The sequence below is a fragment of the Palaemon carinicauda genome, chromosome 1, assembly GCF_036898095.1.
Source record: "Palaemon carinicauda isolate YSFRI2023 chromosome 1, ASM3689809v2, whole genome shotgun sequence".
NCBI lineage: Eukaryota > Metazoa > Arthropoda > Malacostraca > Decapoda > Palaemonidae > Palaemon > Palaemon carinicauda.
The window spans coordinates 140,814,627-140,832,781 of record NC_090725.1 but is presented as its reverse complement, the minus strand read 5'-3'; the positions used below and the strand labels follow the sequence as shown (position 1 = coordinate 140,832,781).

The following is an 18,155-nucleotide window of genomic DNA, read 5'->3' as shown; positions in this document are numbered from 1 at the left end:
TTGAGGGCGACCCATGGGATACGCCTACCTGTCCTCTAGGTCAGGTGAAGATCTGCTGCTACGAGTCATGGATCGGAGGGTACCACAGGGACCTGAGGAAGCAGAACCCTATGACTGAGGGATTGTAGGCTTGAAACTCTGAATGAAGAGAGATGATGGCTAAGTAGAAATAAAGTTAAAACCTTTCGGTGTGAAGGAGAGGCTCAAGGACGAGCAGTGGCCTCTCATCACCTGAGACCACAAGCGGTCTTACTTCCGCAGGCAAAATGAAGAACTATTACTGGAATAGTGGCCTCAAAGGGAGAGAAAAACTCCTATACGATTCTAACCACAGAAAACTAGTCCACTTGGTTTGGGACACCATACCTGAAGAAAAATCGCTGGCATCCAGCCATCCTCTTCACAACTTCTTGTAGAAGGGTGCTGGGCTCCCTGAAAGAGGAGGAGCTAAATAGTCTCCAGGCGTGGAGTCGTAATGAAGCTACGGCTTGTGAAAGATATTCAGATATGGCTGTCAAGAGTAGATTGTGTCATAAGGGGACTTCTTCCAGGGTTCTTTGTTGGGAGTTGCAGACATGTCAACTGGGTGTGACGCATCTGTTGGGCAAGACAAGTCTGATGGGCTAGCCAAGTTCTTTAACGAGATAAGACTGCCCACAACGAGCCCTGCTTCGAAGTGTGTTGATGGGGAATTCCCCTCGGAAGAATCTCGTGAAGGGATCCGAACAGGTGAAGGAAGTGGGAGAATACCAACACCCATTGCTGTTATCAGCAATTCCTCCCACAAGTAGGGAGACTGCAGAACAGAGGCTGGAGGAGGGAGTTTCCCACAGAAGGGGGAATGAAAAAAAATCCAAATCCTGTTAGAGGAATCCCCCGAAGGACAGACCAGACAGGTAAAAGAAGTCTTTTCCGTGGACGGGAAGAGAGACCAACATCTGCTACCACTGCAGGCGATTCTTCCCGAAAGAAGGAAGATTGCATCTCAAGGCGATTTAAGAGACGGTACATTTCGTTCTATGACCAGATCCCTGAGGACATGTGGTACCGTATGTTGCCTCCCCCCTTTCTTTGATGCATCTGCAGGAAGTGTCAAATCTGGGAAAACGAGAAGGTCGACTCCTTTGATGAGATTCTCGTTTGGCAACCTCTTATTCAACCCCATTACTAAGCCCGTCTCTTTCTCGGATCTCGTAGAGAACCAGAAAAAAAGGATAATCCCAGGTGCTGAAGCACATTGGCAGATACCGATGCGGGCTTGGCGAATCTGCGGATGCTTCTGCAGGCTGATGACCATGTCAAGAAATTCACTCCAATCTTTAGATCGGAATAAATTTAAGGAGTTGTCTCGGAGAACGCGGCTGATTCTGAAGGGCCAGGTGACTCTAAGGTAAAAAACCATGTGAAAACCTGAGGTGCTATCGAAACTGAAGCACTGTTCCTTGACATGACAGGCCTGATGACAAATGTTCAGGAAAAAAAACATGGCGTACGAGTTCTAGTGGTCGAACAGAGGCTAAAACTGGAGACTTCTGTAGAAAGAAGTGGCCGTAGAAGCTCGGCAGTATCTTGATGCACCGGGTCTTCCCGTGAGACCGGATGTTCGGATCGTGAGGATAGAGAGAGAACTACTCTCAACCCTCCAGAGGAGGAGGAAGGAGACAGGAGTATATGTTATCGTCACTTGAATGTGGACTCTCTGTCCTTAGCGAAGAGAGAATTATCTATTATTGGAAAAATCTGATTCAAGGACAAGAAAGGAAGCTATCCCTATCAAACAACTCAGCCGATACGAGAGCTCCAGCTATGGAAGAGTCATTATCTGAGGGACTCTCCCTCGGAAGGGAAAGTTCCAACACCTGGAGGCGAATCCTTGGGCAGCACTCTCTGCATCCCCTCAATCAGCTCTAGCTCAAATTGAAGGTTAGCCTGAGAAGAAAGCCGAAGCTTGTTCTCTGGGTTCTCCCAAAGGAGTTACCCAAAGGACATCGTCAACGCGATGGACAGGAATGGACAGATCCCCCGAAGGGAGAACGAACAGGTAAAGGGAGTCTCCCGCAGATGGAAAAAGCTGACCAACCCCTGTTGCTGCTGTCGACAATTTTCCCCACAAGCAGGAAGATTGCCGAATAGTGGCTGGTAGAAAGACTTTCCCTCGGATGGAAAAATTCCTGGAGGCGGACCTACGCGGTATGGAATACAGTACTACCTGTGAAACGTGACCAAAGCTGGTTTGTGAGGTCATCCCGTAGGGATTCCCGGAGGGGACTGAGCCCTCTAAGGGAAAGGTCAACGTCGGCATACTAAACAGGAGCTGCCCAGGTGACGAAGAACAGGGAGATGACAGGGCAAGGGCAGCAAAATCCACGGGAACGGTTGTTATGCACATCTACGTCGGCTGCCTTTGCCGATAGCCAAAGAACGTCGTCAATAGCGCTGAGGAAAACAAAAAGGAATGAAAAGCAAACTCCCTCGAGAGGACAACCTGTCCTGCGGACATGAAAGGAGTCCCCCAGAGAACAAAACATACAGTACTGAGGAATGCGCACTCCTCTGGCTGCTGCCAGTGCCGGAACAAAGGAGTGCTGCGTCGAAGAGCTATATAAAGATAAGCAATTAATTAGCTGAAAAAACCATTCGGGAGAGCAACCTAACCAGAAAGCGGAAAGGGTGTTCCCCATGGAGGATCAGCCTCTGCCCACAGCTCCGAGGGGAAGCTGCTATGTTGGCAAAAAGGCGGCAAACAGCTTCCCTCTAAGGAACTCACAGAGGCGGACCCTCCAGCCTATGGGAAGTACAGTGTCAAAGGGAGAGAGACCAAAGAGAAGGAACTGAGCCCTTCAGAAGACGCCAGCTGACGAAAGACACGCTGTAACTATAAAACATATTATAAAAAAAGTAAAAAACTTAAGTCAAAGGCTAGAAAAAAGTTGGGGAGGGGAGAGAGAAGGACATCTACTCTCACCGAGCAAAAAGTAAAAATGACAAGACAACACTGGAGTGTGTGAGAGCGGGGTGGTCAGCTACCCCATCTATACCCCCGCCCCCGGTAACTAGCGATAAGGTACTTTAAACTTAGCTAAAAAGTCTTATGGCTAGTTTCAGCTTTGCCAAAAATATAATCCCTAATATGATATTTTCATAATAAAATAAATTTTTGAACACACTGTACTCACCCGCTGGTTATATAAGAATGGCTAAAGTCCCTGGACGCCCGGCAAAAATTAAAAATCTCGCGGCAATCGCAGATATGCTAGGTGTATACTAGCGCCCTCGCAGTAGACAGGCCGAACTTTTCCAACAAATTCAGACCTTTCATGCCCCTTGGTCTCTAGAGGGGAGGAGGGTGGGATTAAAACTTATATAACCAGCGGGTAAGTATGTTCAAAAATTTATTTTATTATGAAAAGATGACAAATTCAGAGATAATTTGTATTTTTCCTAACCATACAAACCTTAGCTATTTACATAGAGTATTACTTTTGGCGTAGCTGAAATGACGAGCCATTAGATTTTAACGAGGGTTAAACTACCCCCGCGCTAGTTAGCAACGGGGTAGGGGAGGGGTAGCTAGCTACCCCTCCCCCTCCACACACTGGTGAGCTGCCTCACTTCACTTAGAGGTAGGACTTGTCTTGGGGGACAGGGCTGGCGGGCAAATATGTGTAAATAGCTAAGGTTTGTATGGTTAGGAAAAATACAAATCATCTCCGAATTTGTCATTTATTCCGTAACCGAAATACAAACCACGCTATTTACATAGGGTGACTTACCCTTAGGTAGGGTGGAAAGTCCCCAGCCTTACTGGCTTTGGCTTACCTGGGGACTCAGAATCCGAGTGAGCAGCACTCGAGAAAAAGAGTCCCTGCACCTCGCAAGTGCGGCCTACATAAGCTTGTGTGTGGAGGGAAGAAGTGTGACTTGTCCTAAGAAGTCGACCTGAAGTCCTTCAGCTGGAATTCTAGGCTAGGACATTCCCAATACCACCTCGTCAGGGTATGGGGGACGCGACAGTATTAACTTAATACTAGGAACACAAGGAAGCATGGTTTACCTGCTGAGGTTTGAGGTCAGCTATGCAGAGAACCCAGGATGCTGCTTTCCCCAAGAGAGGGGAGGATGAAGAAAGAAGTAAGGGCCAGACATACTTCTTTCATTCATGCAGTCTAAAACCGGGTAACAATGCCCTCAACCTTCTGCTACCTGTCCATTAAGGAGCTTGAGGTTAGACCAGCTGTTGTGTAGCCACCACCGGGCCGATAGAAAACGTATCGAGGCTCCTGTGGGTCACGTCCTGCAGGTAGTGGGCTGTGAAGGTCGTTTGATTCTTCCAGACTCCGGCTTGTAGCACCTGCGTCACAGAGTAGTTCCTCTTGAAGGCCAGGGACGTTGCGATGCCTCTGACATCGTGTGCTCTAAGGCGACGTGACGGAGGAGGGTCTGGATTCAGGGCGTGATGGATGACCCTTTGAATCCAGGCTGAAAAGGCATTCTTGATGACCCTCCTCTCCGTCTTCCCTGCGCTCCCAAACAGGGCTTGCACGTGAGGACGAACTGCAGCTGTTCTTTAAGATAACCCCTCCGACTCCTTACTGGGCATAGTAGAAGGTCTGGGTCATCTGTTACAGAACGGAGACTCGAAATCCTGAAGGAGTCGAACCGAAGGTCCGGGACTCCAAGATTTTGAGTCTAGTAACCAACTCAAGGACGAACCTGAACGTTACCTCCACCTATCCTCTTGAATGGGCGACGTCGTACGAGAGACCATGAAGTTCGCTCACACGCTTGGCCGAGGCCAGAGCGAGCAGGAGCACCGTCTTCCAAGACAGGTGACGATCAGAAGCCTGGCGTAATGGTCCGCAAGGAGATCTCTTAAGAGCCCTAAGAGCCCGAACCATGTTCCATGGAGGAGGTCTCACTTCCGACTGGGGGCAGGTAAGTTCGTAGTTTCGTATGAGCGAAGAAAGATCCAGCGAGGAGGAAATGTCTATTCCTTTCTGCCTGAAGGCCAGGCTTAAGGCTGAGCGATAGGCTTCCACCGCCGAGAGCGAAAGGCTCATTTCCTCCTGCCGATATACAATAACTCCGCTATTGCTGGAATAGTGGCATCAAGGGGAGAGGTACCTCTCCCACGACACCAACAACAGAAGACTCTTCACTTCGCCTGGTAGACCCCTGCAGATGACTTTCGCAGGTGTCGAGACATCCGCTCCGCAACTTGTTGCGGAACGCCTCTCTCTGTGAGGAGATGCTGGATGGTCTCCAGGCGTGAAGCCGAAGCGATGCTACCGTTTGTGGTAGATGTTGCAGTGTGGTTGTTTGAGTAGCTCGTGTCGTGGGGGAAGCTCTCTCAGGAGTTCCGTCAGGAGGTGCAGAAGTTCCGGGAACCACTCTGCATGATGCCGCAGCGAAGCTATCAGAGTCATCGACAGGTTGATCGATAGTCTGGTCTTGTTGAGCCCCCTTCTCAACAGACAGAACGGTGGGAAGATGTAGACGTCGATGTTGTCCCACCGTTGTAGGAAGGCATCTTGCCAGAGTGCCTTGGGGTCTGGGACGGTAGTAGTACAGCGGCAGCTTGAAATTCAAGGCTGTCGCAAACAGGTCCACAAGGTCAGGACTTGTTGGCTACCAGGGGGGGCCGAAGACCACTCGGTACTCTCTATCTGTGAGGCCCTGGTACTCTCTATATGTGAGGCCCTGCTCAGACTGTCGGAGAGCACATTCCTTTGCCCAGAATGAAGCGAGCCGATAGGGTATTGAGTGGACTTCGGTTCATCTCAGTATCTCTACTGCAAGATGAGAAAGCTGTTATGAAAAGGTACCTCCCTGCTTGTTGAAAAAAACCACTACCGTGGAGTTGTCGTTCATGGAGTGACTCGCCAGGGTCTGTTGGAAGTGTTGAAGGCCCAGAATACGGACTTCATTCCTAGCAGATTGATGAGGAGGTACCCTTCTGGTTCTGATCATAGGCCTGATTCAGAACGTGGGGGCCCCCTCCTTCTTTTGACGAGTCCGAGAACAGCATCAAATGCGGGGGAAGGACGAGAAGATCCATTTCCTTGCAAAGGTTTCCGTAGGTCAACTACCACTGCAGGTCCATTCGTTCCGCAGGTCCCAAAGGGACCAGAGTGTCCGGGGAATCATTGTCTTGATTCCACCGGGACTTGGGCCGCCAATGCAGGGATCTCATCCTGAGGCAGCCGTTTGGAACTAGCCTAGACAAGGAGGAAAGGTGACCTAGGAGGCGTAACCAAGATTGGGCTGGAAGCTCTCCTCGTCTGAGGAAAGGTTCTGCGACTCTCCTAAAGCCTTGCTATCCTGACATCTGATGGGAAGGCTTGGAGATTGGAGTCTAATATCATGCCTAGATATCCCAGTTGTTGAGATGGAAGCAGAGAAGACTTCTCGAGAATTACCATGATCCCTAGATCTTTGCAAAGTCCCAAAAGCTTGTCTCGGTGTCGAAGAAGGGTCGATTCCGAGACTGCCTGTGTTAGCCAGTCATCCAGAAAGCGAAGGAGACAGATGCCGCTCCGTGCGGCCATGAAGATATCAGGGTGAACACCTGCGGTGCTGTGGAGAGATCGAAACAAAGCACCTTGAACTGGTAAATCTTGTTGTCTAGGCTGAATTTCAAGTACAGTACTTCCTGGAAGACGGATGGATTGGGATCTGGAAGTACCCGTCCTTCAGATCCAGTGTGCACATGGAGTCTTGTGGTCTCATTACAAGCCTGATCGACACTGCTGTTCCATGCTGAACGAAGTTTGTTCGACAAACTTGTTCAGGGCTGAGAGGTCGATGATAGGTCTCCAGCTTTCAGACGCTTTCTTACAAGAAAGACTGAAGAAGTCGGGGGGGGGGGGGGGGGGGTGAGCCGTCGATGACCTTTTGGAGAGCATCCTTCTAGAGCATGGTCTCAACTTCTGCCCGAAGGTCTAGCCCCTTGGCCGATCCCATGGCATAGGAGCTCAGCGACACTGGATTCGCTGTCAGTGGAGGTAGAGATGTAAAGAACGGGACGCGATATCCTTGGCTGATCACGGAGATCGTGCAGGAATCGGCCCTGAGTTGCTGCCACCTGAACGCGCAACCTTAGGCACCCCCCACTGGAGACCATGCAGGGGGGTTGTCAATCCTAGCGTTTGCGGCCTCGGCCGCTCCCTCTGGGATTATTGCCTCCAATGGAAAACCGTTGGTTCGCACGCGGGTGAACATGGTCGTGCGGGTGCAAGGGCGAGCGCAGGCGGCCGGGACTGGCGCTCGCGCGATGGAAAACCGTTGGTTCGCGCGTGCGCGAACATGGGTGCGCATGTGCGCGGGCGCGCATGTGCGCGGGCGCGCATGCGTGTGGACGCGCGGTCGTACGTAAGGGCGAGCGCAGGCGATCGGGACTGGCGCTCGGGCGATGGAGAACCGTTGGTTCGCGCGTTGGTTCGTGCGCGGGCGAACATGGGTGCGTATGTGAGCGGGCGCGAACGCGCGTGGGGTCGTAAGGGCGAGCGCAGGCGGCCGGGAGACCGATGGCGCGTTGACGAGCGATGGCTCGTAGGCAGGCGAAAGCGCGTTGGCGAGCGGTGGCACGTAGCGACCGATCGCGTACAGGAGAGTTAACGCGTGGGCGCGTACGAAACCTACGACGATTGAAGCGTTGGCGCGTTGAAAACGCTTGCGCGCAGGCGAAGAATCGCGCGGGGGCTTAGGAGATCGGTGGCACGCAAGGAGAGCCCAGGGAGGCCTGTGAGCACCCGTGCGCTAGCTTAGGTGTCTCCTGGGCGGCACGGTGTGAAGTGGAAGCGTGCTGGTGCGTTGGCGCGCTGGAACTGGAACCGCGCGTGGGCGCGAAACTCCAGAAGAGCGCTGCGATTCCAGAAGAACCTGTGAGCGCCTGTGCGCTAGTGTAGGAACTTCTTGAAATGCGCGCGACGAGGCAGGAACCGGGAGATCGTAGGCGCGTAGTTGCGTGGCCAGACGATATCAGCGAGGGTGCAGAACCAGAGAGATCGTCGGCGAGGAGGCGAAGGAATAAACTCCTTGCCTGCGCCCAGATCTGAAGATCGTGGGCGCGTGGACGAACGTCGGCGCGTATTGCGCACATCAGGAAAGGGGGGCGCAAATGTGCGCTGGCGAGCAGGTGAACGTGGAGTTCAGTGAAGAAATAATCTCCCTGCTTGCGCCCAGATCCGGATATCGCGGGCGCGAGGGCGAACGTTGGCGCGCATTGCGCACATCAGAATGTGTGCCGGCGAGCAGGCGATCGTGGGCGTTCAGGAGACCGTAGGTGCACAAGGCGCCTAGCCGCACAGAAGGTCCAAGAAGCATTGGCGATCAGGAGATCTATGGCAAGACTAAGCTACAGGAGATCGCTGGAGTGTTGATTCAGCAGAAGACTGGTCCACAGCATGAGAGTATTAGCGAACTACTCTCGCGCAGGAGAACGAGGTTGCACAGGTAAAAACCTGGCACTAAGGGACTTACTCACATTGTGAGATAAGCCCTTAGCCCTGAAGGGACCGGTGCCTGTCGGAAAACGGGGTGGGGTGGCGCCCAGTGCGCATCTGCGTCCAGGAACGGAGATGGGAGACAAGAAGGTCTGGCAGGTGTCGGAGATCGCGAACGATCTGCCGAAAGGTCTAGCGAAGCAGTTGTAACGGTCTGTTCTCGTCGAGGAGGATCCTCTGCGGCTGAAGAGGAAGATGACCACGAACAGGAGCACCATCATCAGTCCTCCGAAGAGGAGTCTCTGTTAGTGAACTCCCCCAAAGGGGAGAAACACTCGAAGGAGAGACCGTTGGACTCAGCTGCCCCCTCGAAGGATGTTCAGAGGGGGGAACTGAGCCTTCAGCAACATCAACAACAACAGCAGGGGAGTCCTCCGAAGAGGAGTCTCTAAGAGTGTCCTTCTCGCGAACGAGAGAGGAGAACACTTTGTAGAAGAGACCAGAAGAACTGATGAAGGCGCCCCTTAGGGCCGTTGGATCAGCAAGCTGACCATAAAGAGAAACCCTCCGAAGAGGAGCTCCTGCAGCTGCCCAGCCCCTTGAGCGTAGCTGGAAGTGCGACCGCTCAGCACCAAGAGCATAATCGCACGAATTCCATGGTCCGGCCTTGCAACCGCTCAGCCCCTAGAGCATGGTTACAAAAGCGGTCACTCAGCACCAAGAGCATAACCCCCCGAGGACCAGGAAAAAACCAACCAGGTAATTATTAAGGTAAGAGAAGTTGCCCCCCCCCCCCCCCTGAAGGGGAAAAAACTCATACCTGGCAAGGGAACCTCCCTCGGAAGGGAAGTTACCCACCCATGGAGGCGAACCTCCTGAGCGTTCTAATTGAACTAAGGAGCTGACAGTTGTCACGGGAGAACTTCTGGGAGAAGGGAACACGCCCATGACGAAGTCGTAGGGGAGGCGGCAACAGCAGACTCCCTAGGCCCAAACAGGGCAGCTCTGCTTCGATGGCACATTAGGCAAACGAAAAAACTAGACAGTTAACTATGAAAATAAAATAATTAGTTAACATTTATTCCCCCGGGGGAACTCCAAAGAGGAACCCCGAGGGAAAAGAACATAAGAATTACGCACCAGGAATGCGCCCTCTTCCCCCACTGACACTCAGGGAAGGGGGGGAAGGCGGAGAACTGTAACAAAAACAGAATTATAACAATTATAATTATGTAATTCATCTAAGAATGTTCACTAATAGTAAGAACGAATGAACCCCGAAGGGAAGCGTTCTACACAGAAGCTGAAAAGTTAACAAATACAATTAGATTTGATTAAAAATAATTGAGACGAAATAAACGGAGTAGCAACTCAATCCGCAACGGGAAGGAAGCTACCGTAATACGTAGTAGAAATAAAAGGGTGGAACGACCTCAAGAGAGAGAGAGAGAGAGACCGTAGTCAAACCAAACTCTCATGTTCCCTACGCTGATAGACCAAGTTCCCCGTAGGGAAGGAGGAACAGCGGAGAAACAAATAAATAAATAAAGTCCTGTGATGACGATTCCCCACAGCGCCCGCCAAAGGGAAGAACGAAGGACCAAGGGAGAGATCGCGACCCAAGAAATGTCACCGTGGGAGCCTGGGACCACACGGAGATGTTGTCGTACAATTGAGTGGACTTCCTACACACACAGCACAAACACTGAAAAGGAAACTTACTGTATTTCTATATTCAAATATATACATAAACATAAGAATGTTTACATATATATATTAAGTATAAGAAAAGTAAGTAATTAAGTTAAAGACAAAACATTAATGCCTGCCATGCGAGGACGGGACAGAGACGTCTGCTCATCGTCCGAGCCAAAAGTGAAGTGAGGCAGCTCACCAGTGTGTGGGGAGGGAGGGGTAGCTAGCTACCCCTCCCCTACTCCCGTGCTAACTAGCGCGGGGGTAGTTTAACCCTCGTTAAAATCTAATGGCTCGTCATTTCAGCTACGCCGAAAGTAATACCCTATGTAAATAGCGTGGTTTGTATTTCGGTTACGGAACAAATCATTTTTAAACATAAAACTTACCCGCTGGTTATATAAGAATGGCTGATTGACACCCTTGGTGGTGGGTCAGAGACAGCAACGTAATTGGAAATTCACTTAAGAGTTAAATATAAGGAAGCTGACTGCAATGGTTCTCTGCCTCATTCTGTCTGCTATCCTTAGGAGATCCAGCAGACCACCCAGGGGGCTGATGATCTCTAGGAGCTGTCACACAGTGCCATAACCTATAACTTGCCAGGACTTCAACTAATACCCTTGTTCCGGGTGCTCTCAAGAAACAAAATGACCACCTGACCAAATCAAAGATTGCAGAAGACTGACGACCAATCTCCACATGCAACCATAAAAACTATACAAGTTCCAAGAGGGAGAAAAGGGTTCTAGGAATTAGGGGAGCGTAGTGGTTGATCCTTCACCTACTACTGCATTCGCCACAACGAATGGACCCAAAGTGTAGCAGTCCTCATAAAGAGTCTGGACACGTTTCAAATAATGGATGCGAATACCGATTTACTTTTCCAAAAAGTTGTATCCATTATGCTTTGCAGAAAACGATTTTGTTTAAAAGCCACCGAAGTAGCTACGGCTCTAACTTTGTGCGTCTTAACCTTGAGCAGCTTCTTAAGGTCCGCCTCACCACACTGGGCGTGAGCCTCTTTAATCAAGAGCCTTATAAAAAAAAGGATAAGGCATTCTTTGACATAGGCAGTGTAGGCTTCTTAACTGCACACCAAAGAGCCTCTGAGTTGCCTCTCAAATTTTTTGTTCTGTCCAAATAGAACCTTAGTGCTCTAACAGGACAGAGCACCTTCTCCAACTCCTCGCCCACTACATCATAGAGGTTAGCAATCTCAAGAGACTTAGGCCATGGATGGGAAGGATGCTCATTCTTGGCCAGAAAATCAAGCTGCAAGGAGCATATGTATTTCCCGTCTCGGAAACCAATGTTCTTGCTCAAAGCGTGAATCTCACAGACTCTTTTAGCTGTCGCCAAACTAACCAAGAAAAGAGTCTTCAAGGTTAAGTCTTTAAAAGAGGCCGAGTGCAAAGGTTCGAATCTGTCACTCATGAGGAATTTAAGAACATCCAAATTCCAGGCAGGCGATTCTTGTTGACACCTCTTAGAAGTTTCAAAAGACCTAAAATGATCTTGTAGGTCTTTATTGATAGAGAGATCCAAATCTCTGTGTCTGAAAACAGCTGCCAGCATACTTCCGTACCCCTTGATAGTCGAGGAGGAAAAGTTATGCTTAATTCTAAGATCTAAGAAGAAATCGGCAATCTGTGCTATATAGGTACTGGATGAAGAAACCGAGTTAACTCTACACCATTCTCTGAATACCTCCCACTTTGACTGATACACCCTGATGGTAGAAGACCTCCTTGCTCTTGCAATAGCCTTGGCTGCCTCCTTCGAAAATCCTCTAGATCTTGCGAGTTTTTCGATAGTCTGAAGGTAGTCAGACATAGAGCTCGGAGGTTTAGATGGTTTCTACCAAGTGAGGTTGTCTGAGATCTGCTCTTAATGGTAGGCTTCTCGGAATGTTCACCATCCATTCCAGTACCTCTGTGAACCAACTTCTTGACGGCCAGAAAGGAGCCACTAGGATCATCCTGGTTCCCTCGTGAGACACGAATATCTGTAACACCCTGTATAGGATTTTAAAAGGTGGGAACGCGTACACATCCATGTGTGACCAATCCAACAGGAACGCGTCTATGTGAGTTGCCTCAAGATCCGGAACTGGCGAGCAATATGTCTCCAGCCTTTTCGTCTTCGAGGTTGCAAACAGGTCTACGAGGGGACGACCCCATATCCGCCACAGTCTCTTGCAAACGTATAGGTGCAATGTCCACTCTGTGGGGAGAACTTGGTTCCTCCTGCTGAGTCTGTCCGTACTCACGTTATTGACTCCCTGAATAAATCGTGTCAATAAGGTAACTCTCCTTTCCTTCGCCCATACAAGAAGAGGTCTTGCTATCACGTAAAGAGACTTCGAGGGAGTCCTGCCTTGCTTTGCTATATAAGCCAGAGCCGTGGTGCTGTTGGCATTGACCTGTACCATTTTGCCTAGGACTAGTTTCTCAAAGCCTTTGAGGGCTAAATGCACTGCTAAAAGCTCCTTTTGATTGATATGGAGGTTTTCTTGCTCCTTTGTCCACAGACCTGAGATCTCTGCCTTCACTAAGGTTGCTCCCCACCCCGAGTTTGAGGCGTCGGAAAACAACACGAGGTCCAGGCTCTTTTGCTCCAACGAGAGGCCCTCCTGAAGTCTGTGTACGTTGTTTCCCCACTGAAGGTGTGTTCTTATGGGATTCGTAATGGGAATACTTTCCCTATCGAGACTGTCCCCTTTCTTCCAATGATAATCGAGATGAAATTGAAGAGGGCGTAAGTGCAGCCTCACCAGTGACACAAACTTTTCCAGTGACGAGAGGGTCCCCAGAAGACTCATCCACTCCCTCACCGAACTGACATCCTTTTTTATAAAGGCACAAAGCTTTAGGAGAGCTGATTGAATCCTTGCAGGCGACGGAAAAGCCTGAAAAGTCTGACTCTGAATCTCCATCCCCAAATAAAGAATCTTTTGAGATGGAGTCAGCTGTGACTTCTTTGAACTCACTAGGAGTCCTAATTCCTTTGACAAATTCAATGTCAGCTGAAGATCCTTCAAACAGCAATCGGCCGAGGGGGCTCTTATGTGCCAATCGTCCAAGTACAGGGAGGCTTTGATGCCCCTTGAGTGTAGCATGCTCACCACATTCAGCATGATCTTCGTGAATACCAGAGGAGCTGTGCTGTGACCGAAACATAAGGCCCGGAACTGGAAGAATTCCTTCCCGTACATGAACCTCAGATAACGCCAGCAACTCGGATGTATTGGGACATGAAACTAAGCGTCTTGGAGGTCCAATGATACCATCCAATCGCCCTTCCTTACTGCTGCCAGCACGGTTTTCTGAGTTTCCATGGTGAACTTCGAATTCTGGACATAGCTGTTAAGGCACTTACATCCAGAACTGGTCTCCATTCCTCCGAACTCTTGGGGACCAAGAACAAACGGTTGTAAAACCCTGGCGATTTTAAATCCCACACCCTCTCTATCGCTTTTTTCTCTAGCAAGAGAGACATCTGAAGCCACATGGCTTGCCTCTTTAGTTCCCTGTATTTGGGCGAGAGATCCATAGGATCTGTGGCTAACGGAGGTTTTGAGAAGAATGGGATTTTGTATCCTTCCTTTAAAACAAGAACGGACCAAGGGTCTGCTCCTCTTCTCTCCCAGGCCTACCAGAAGTAATTCAGCCTGGTCCCTACTGCTGTCTAAATGAGAGGGCAGTCAAGACTCTGCCTCGACTGAATTTAGCTCCTCTTTTCTTGGACTTCTTTCCATCGGGCCTAAAGTTACCCCTTCCGGCAGGTTTACCACGAAAGGGCTGAGTGGATTGTGTAAATGAACTAACTTCCTTTGATCTATGGAAAGGGAAAGAAGTAGGCAGCACCTTCCTAGCTGTCTTGGCAACCAGATCATGGGTAGCCTTCTGGGTCACCGCACCAACTCTTGCGGGAATAGCGCAGAAGACAGTGGCCCAAAAAGTAACTCCGATCTCTGAAAAGGAGTGACCCCCACGGAGAGGAAAGAACACATAGTTGCCCTCTTCTTCACAACTCCGGCTGTGAATAGGGCAGCCAATTCGTTTGAACCGTCCCTAACTGCCTTGTCCATGCATGACATTAGCTGAATGAGGTTGCTAGTGTCAGTGCCCTTCATTTCCGACACTTTCCTCCCCAAGGCTCCCAGAGACCAGTCCAGAAAGTTAAACACTTCGAAAGCCCTGAACATGCCTTTCAAGAGATGGTCAAACTCAGACATAGACCACCACACTTTAGTCTTCCTCATAGCTAGCCGACGAGAAGAGTCGACTAGGCTCGAGAAATCTCCCTGGGCAGAGGCAGGAACTCCCAAGCCTAAGACTTCTCCTGTCTCATACCAAACACTAGACTTGAAGGCTAGTCTGGCAGGAGGAAAAGTGAAACACGTCTTGCCAAGGTCTTTCTTCGAACCCATCCACACTCCCATTAACTTTAACGCCCTTTTAGAGGAGCGAGAGAGTACCATCTTCGTGAACATAGACGCTCTTGCTGCTTTACCAAGGGTAAATTCCGAAGGCGGAGAATGCGGGGCTACAGGAGTAAAATGGTCTGGGAATAACTCCGTAAAGACCAGCATTAACTTCTTGAGGTCCACCGAATGTTGAGGCGGTTTATCCTCTTCTCCCTCCGAGATATCATCCAGTGGTTCATCAAGGGAGAAAACCTCATCCGACTCCTCTTCCGAAAAATAAGCCGTCGCAGCAGTGCCTTGTTCAGAGAGGCGACGTTTCAGTGTAGACGCGTCAGCGCTGACGTGGGCGCGCTTGCGCTGTTCAATATTCCCATCTGCATGACGTTCACTAGCCTTGTGTTTGTTGTCACGTTCGGTTTGTGGAATAGTATCCAACTGACGCTAGGCGACAAGGGTTGACTGACATGTGGCTTCATGGATTGGCTGACGCGTGCCGTCATGGGTTGACTGACGTGAGCCGTCGTGGGTAGACTGACGCGCGGCGTCATGGGATGACTGATGTTTGCCGTCATGAGTAGACTGACGTGCGGTGTCATGGGTTGCCTGACGCGTAGCGTTTAACTGACGCTCCGCGGTGTCATGTGTTGACTGACGCGTAACGTCTGCCTGACGCTGAAGCTCCGTATCGCGTCCGCTTCCGTCCTGCCGCTTAGCGGCCCGTTCCGTTGTTTGGCGAATGTCGTCGCGTTTGGAAGACTGACGTTCGGTGCTATGAGCGGTCGATTGATGCTGAGAAGCAGGTCCCTGACGAGACGCATCCACCTCAACCTGTCGTTGAACACTGCGGCTGGGAGATCGCCTGTGCGACAATACGTCAGTACCAGAGACAACAGGCCGCCTATGCGACAACGCGTCTAAACCGGACGACTGACGCCCAACCGCACTGCCAACCGCAGGCCGATAAGATTGCATAAGCGACGAGAGTTGCTGCTTCATGTCCAACAGCATAGACCATTTCGGATCACCCTTAGGCGACACACGTGCAGCCTCTTCCAATGCAAATTCGCCTTCCTACGTACTGTAACTTACACTACGGAAACTTTAATCTAACTTGGCTTATTAATTTTTTTTTTTATTTTTATATTTCATATTTTTTACATTATTTTTTTTTTTGATTTTTAATTTTCATCACTTTCAGTGACGAGTTACCGTACGTTATCGCAGTCATCATCTCTACCTCCTCCCCATACCGTCTGTCTCTTACTGCGTAGAAATTCTTGCACCTGTGTGTGTGTTTGTGCATACGCACACGAGTGTGTTTGTATCAATATTTGTTTTAGTTAATAAAGGAATTCAGATTAGCTGTTATTACTTTCTTAGTTACATTTAATTGTTTTTCAACTCGTTGACACTGTTAAAAATCACATGTACTGTAAACACATTTTTGTTTAATCTCTCTCTCTCTCTCTCTCTCTCTCTCTCGGAAAAAAAATAATAGACGTCTCTAACACTATAACAGCGAAGAAAAACGAGAGAGAGAGAGAGAGAGAGAGAGAGAGAGAGAGAGAGAGAGATTTTATTTATAGAACATGTTAATGCTATGTTTAGAGAGAAACAGAAAAGGAGAGAAGACTTTTTTAAAAGAGCTTGTTAATGCTATCTTGGTTTTCTTTACTTCACTTTTTTCTTTCTTTCTGTTCATCACGCTGGCCCTTCTCACAAATGATCGTTGCCAACAATCTCTTTGTACTCTATCCCTATCAACAAAAGGCGTTCTATCTCTTCCAGGGTATTGCTACTATGTCTTGTAATGGTAAACCCCTTCGATGGTTTATCTGCTTTAATGGCTGCCTTCTGCTTGATGATCGTCGAGATCATAGGACTATTCCGGCCATATTGTTTAGCCATATCACTCACATGCACACTGCTCTCATGTTTTTCTATAATTTCTTGCTTCAATTCTAATGAAAGAATTGCCTTCTTCCTTTTCTCACCACTACCTGTACTGAAACTTAGCTTCTTAGGCACCATGATTATAGGTAAAATCAAAAAGGAAATGTGAAAAAAGGAAGAAAATAAGCACTGTTAATAACAGACCAAACAGAGGACAACCACACGGTACACACAAGAACAGAGAACAGAGCACTCGACGCTCAATGGCGTCCCTCTTACGTGCTGCTATCTACCGGCGTAAACAAGATCTACATCGTATGTTGGAGCATTACTTCGGGTGTCGAGACAGAAATTTGGTCGAATTTTACTTCGTATGTTAGGACAATCGTATGTAGAGGTTCCACTGTATATAATCTACAAACAACGAAGAATTAATGAGCAATATTGGGAATGAGGGTGTATCTCCATTCCATAGCCTCTCTATCTCTGATCCGACTGGCGATATTTACCTAAGCAGATATGGTTATAGTAGAGTAAGAAAAGACTTTCTTACACTATAATTTATATTGCCCACAGCTCAAGTTTCCAAGAAAGTAAACGCTGTGAATCCTGGTTATGATTCATTAAAATAATATAAGTAAATTATTTTGATTCTTTCTCAAAAGATTATTTGCTTTCCAATGACTCAAGGGACCCAAAAACCGTATTTTAAAGCAACGACTAAAACTCAAAAAGTTGCAGAATAAGAATGAAAACAAAAATTCATAGTATATCTAGTATATCATCAGGCTGAGGCATATTATGTAAAACATATATATATATATATATATATATATATATATATATATGCAGAAGAACCATAAGGAAAATGAAAATACAATATATACGATTAAGTCCTGACTAGTTTCGTGATACTTCTTCAGAGGACTCTGAAGAAGTATCACGAAACTAGTCAGGACTTAATCGTATATTTCGTATTTTCATTTTCCTTGTGGTTCTTCTGCATCTGAGCATCACGTTTTCCTGTGATTTTTACGCATATATATATATATATATATATATATATATATATATATATATATATATATATATATATATATATATATATATTGAAATAAAAAAGTTTCAACGCCTATTTCAAGAAATGCTAATGTTAATAACAAGGAAAACTTAACTTTCTTACCAAGTAAAATTAATTGCAGTAGGGTCAACAACACCTGGGAACATAACTGCACCCATAAAATATCACTTTAGCGATCAGATAAATATATTACTTCGTTGTCAGTTCAATTTAAAACTTGAGTATCAGAAAACAAGAGCAAATTTCACACTACTGAACTTTTGAGAAACGCACTCAGGATGTATAAACTGATATGAACATCCTGCAGTACCCAAAATCATATCAGTACTTAATCCTCAAGGAAAATGTAACTGCTTGGTAAACTGAATTACTGTAGAAAAACATGAACCTTAATGAATAACAGAATTCCTTTTTTGTTCTATGAAACATACAAATGAATGACTAAAGAAATACAAAATTGAGTAATAAGTCCCATTACCTCACAACTGATGGAAAGAGAGGCAATCTAACTAGGGTAAAATTCAACAAATTATATTTTTTATCTTCAGTAGTTTCCCAATTTAGAGAGAGAATATTTACCAGTTATGAGAGAGAGAGAGAGAGAGAGAGA

At 48.0% G+C, this 18,155-nt stretch overlaps 1 protein-coding gene across 4 annotated transcripts in view; it reads right to left on the bottom strand.

The window, feature by feature from the left end:
- The window catches only part of Sec15 (exocyst complex component Sec15), a 205,926-nt gene that overhangs the window by 175,221 nt on the left and 12,550 nt on the right, over positions 1 to 18,155 (bottom strand). Inside the window, exon 1 of one of the 4 annotated variants that reach the window (XM_068385419.1) lies at positions 17,648 to 17,773. The exons of the other annotated variants lie outside the window; for them this stretch is intronic. Coding sequence (XP_068241520.1) covers positions 17,648 to 17,703 — 56 coding nt within the window. The 5' untranslated portion in view covers positions 17,704 to 17,773. Of the gene's footprint in view, positions 1 to 17,647; positions 17,774 to 18,155 lie in introns of those variants that run through there. 4 annotated transcript variants of the gene reach the window in all.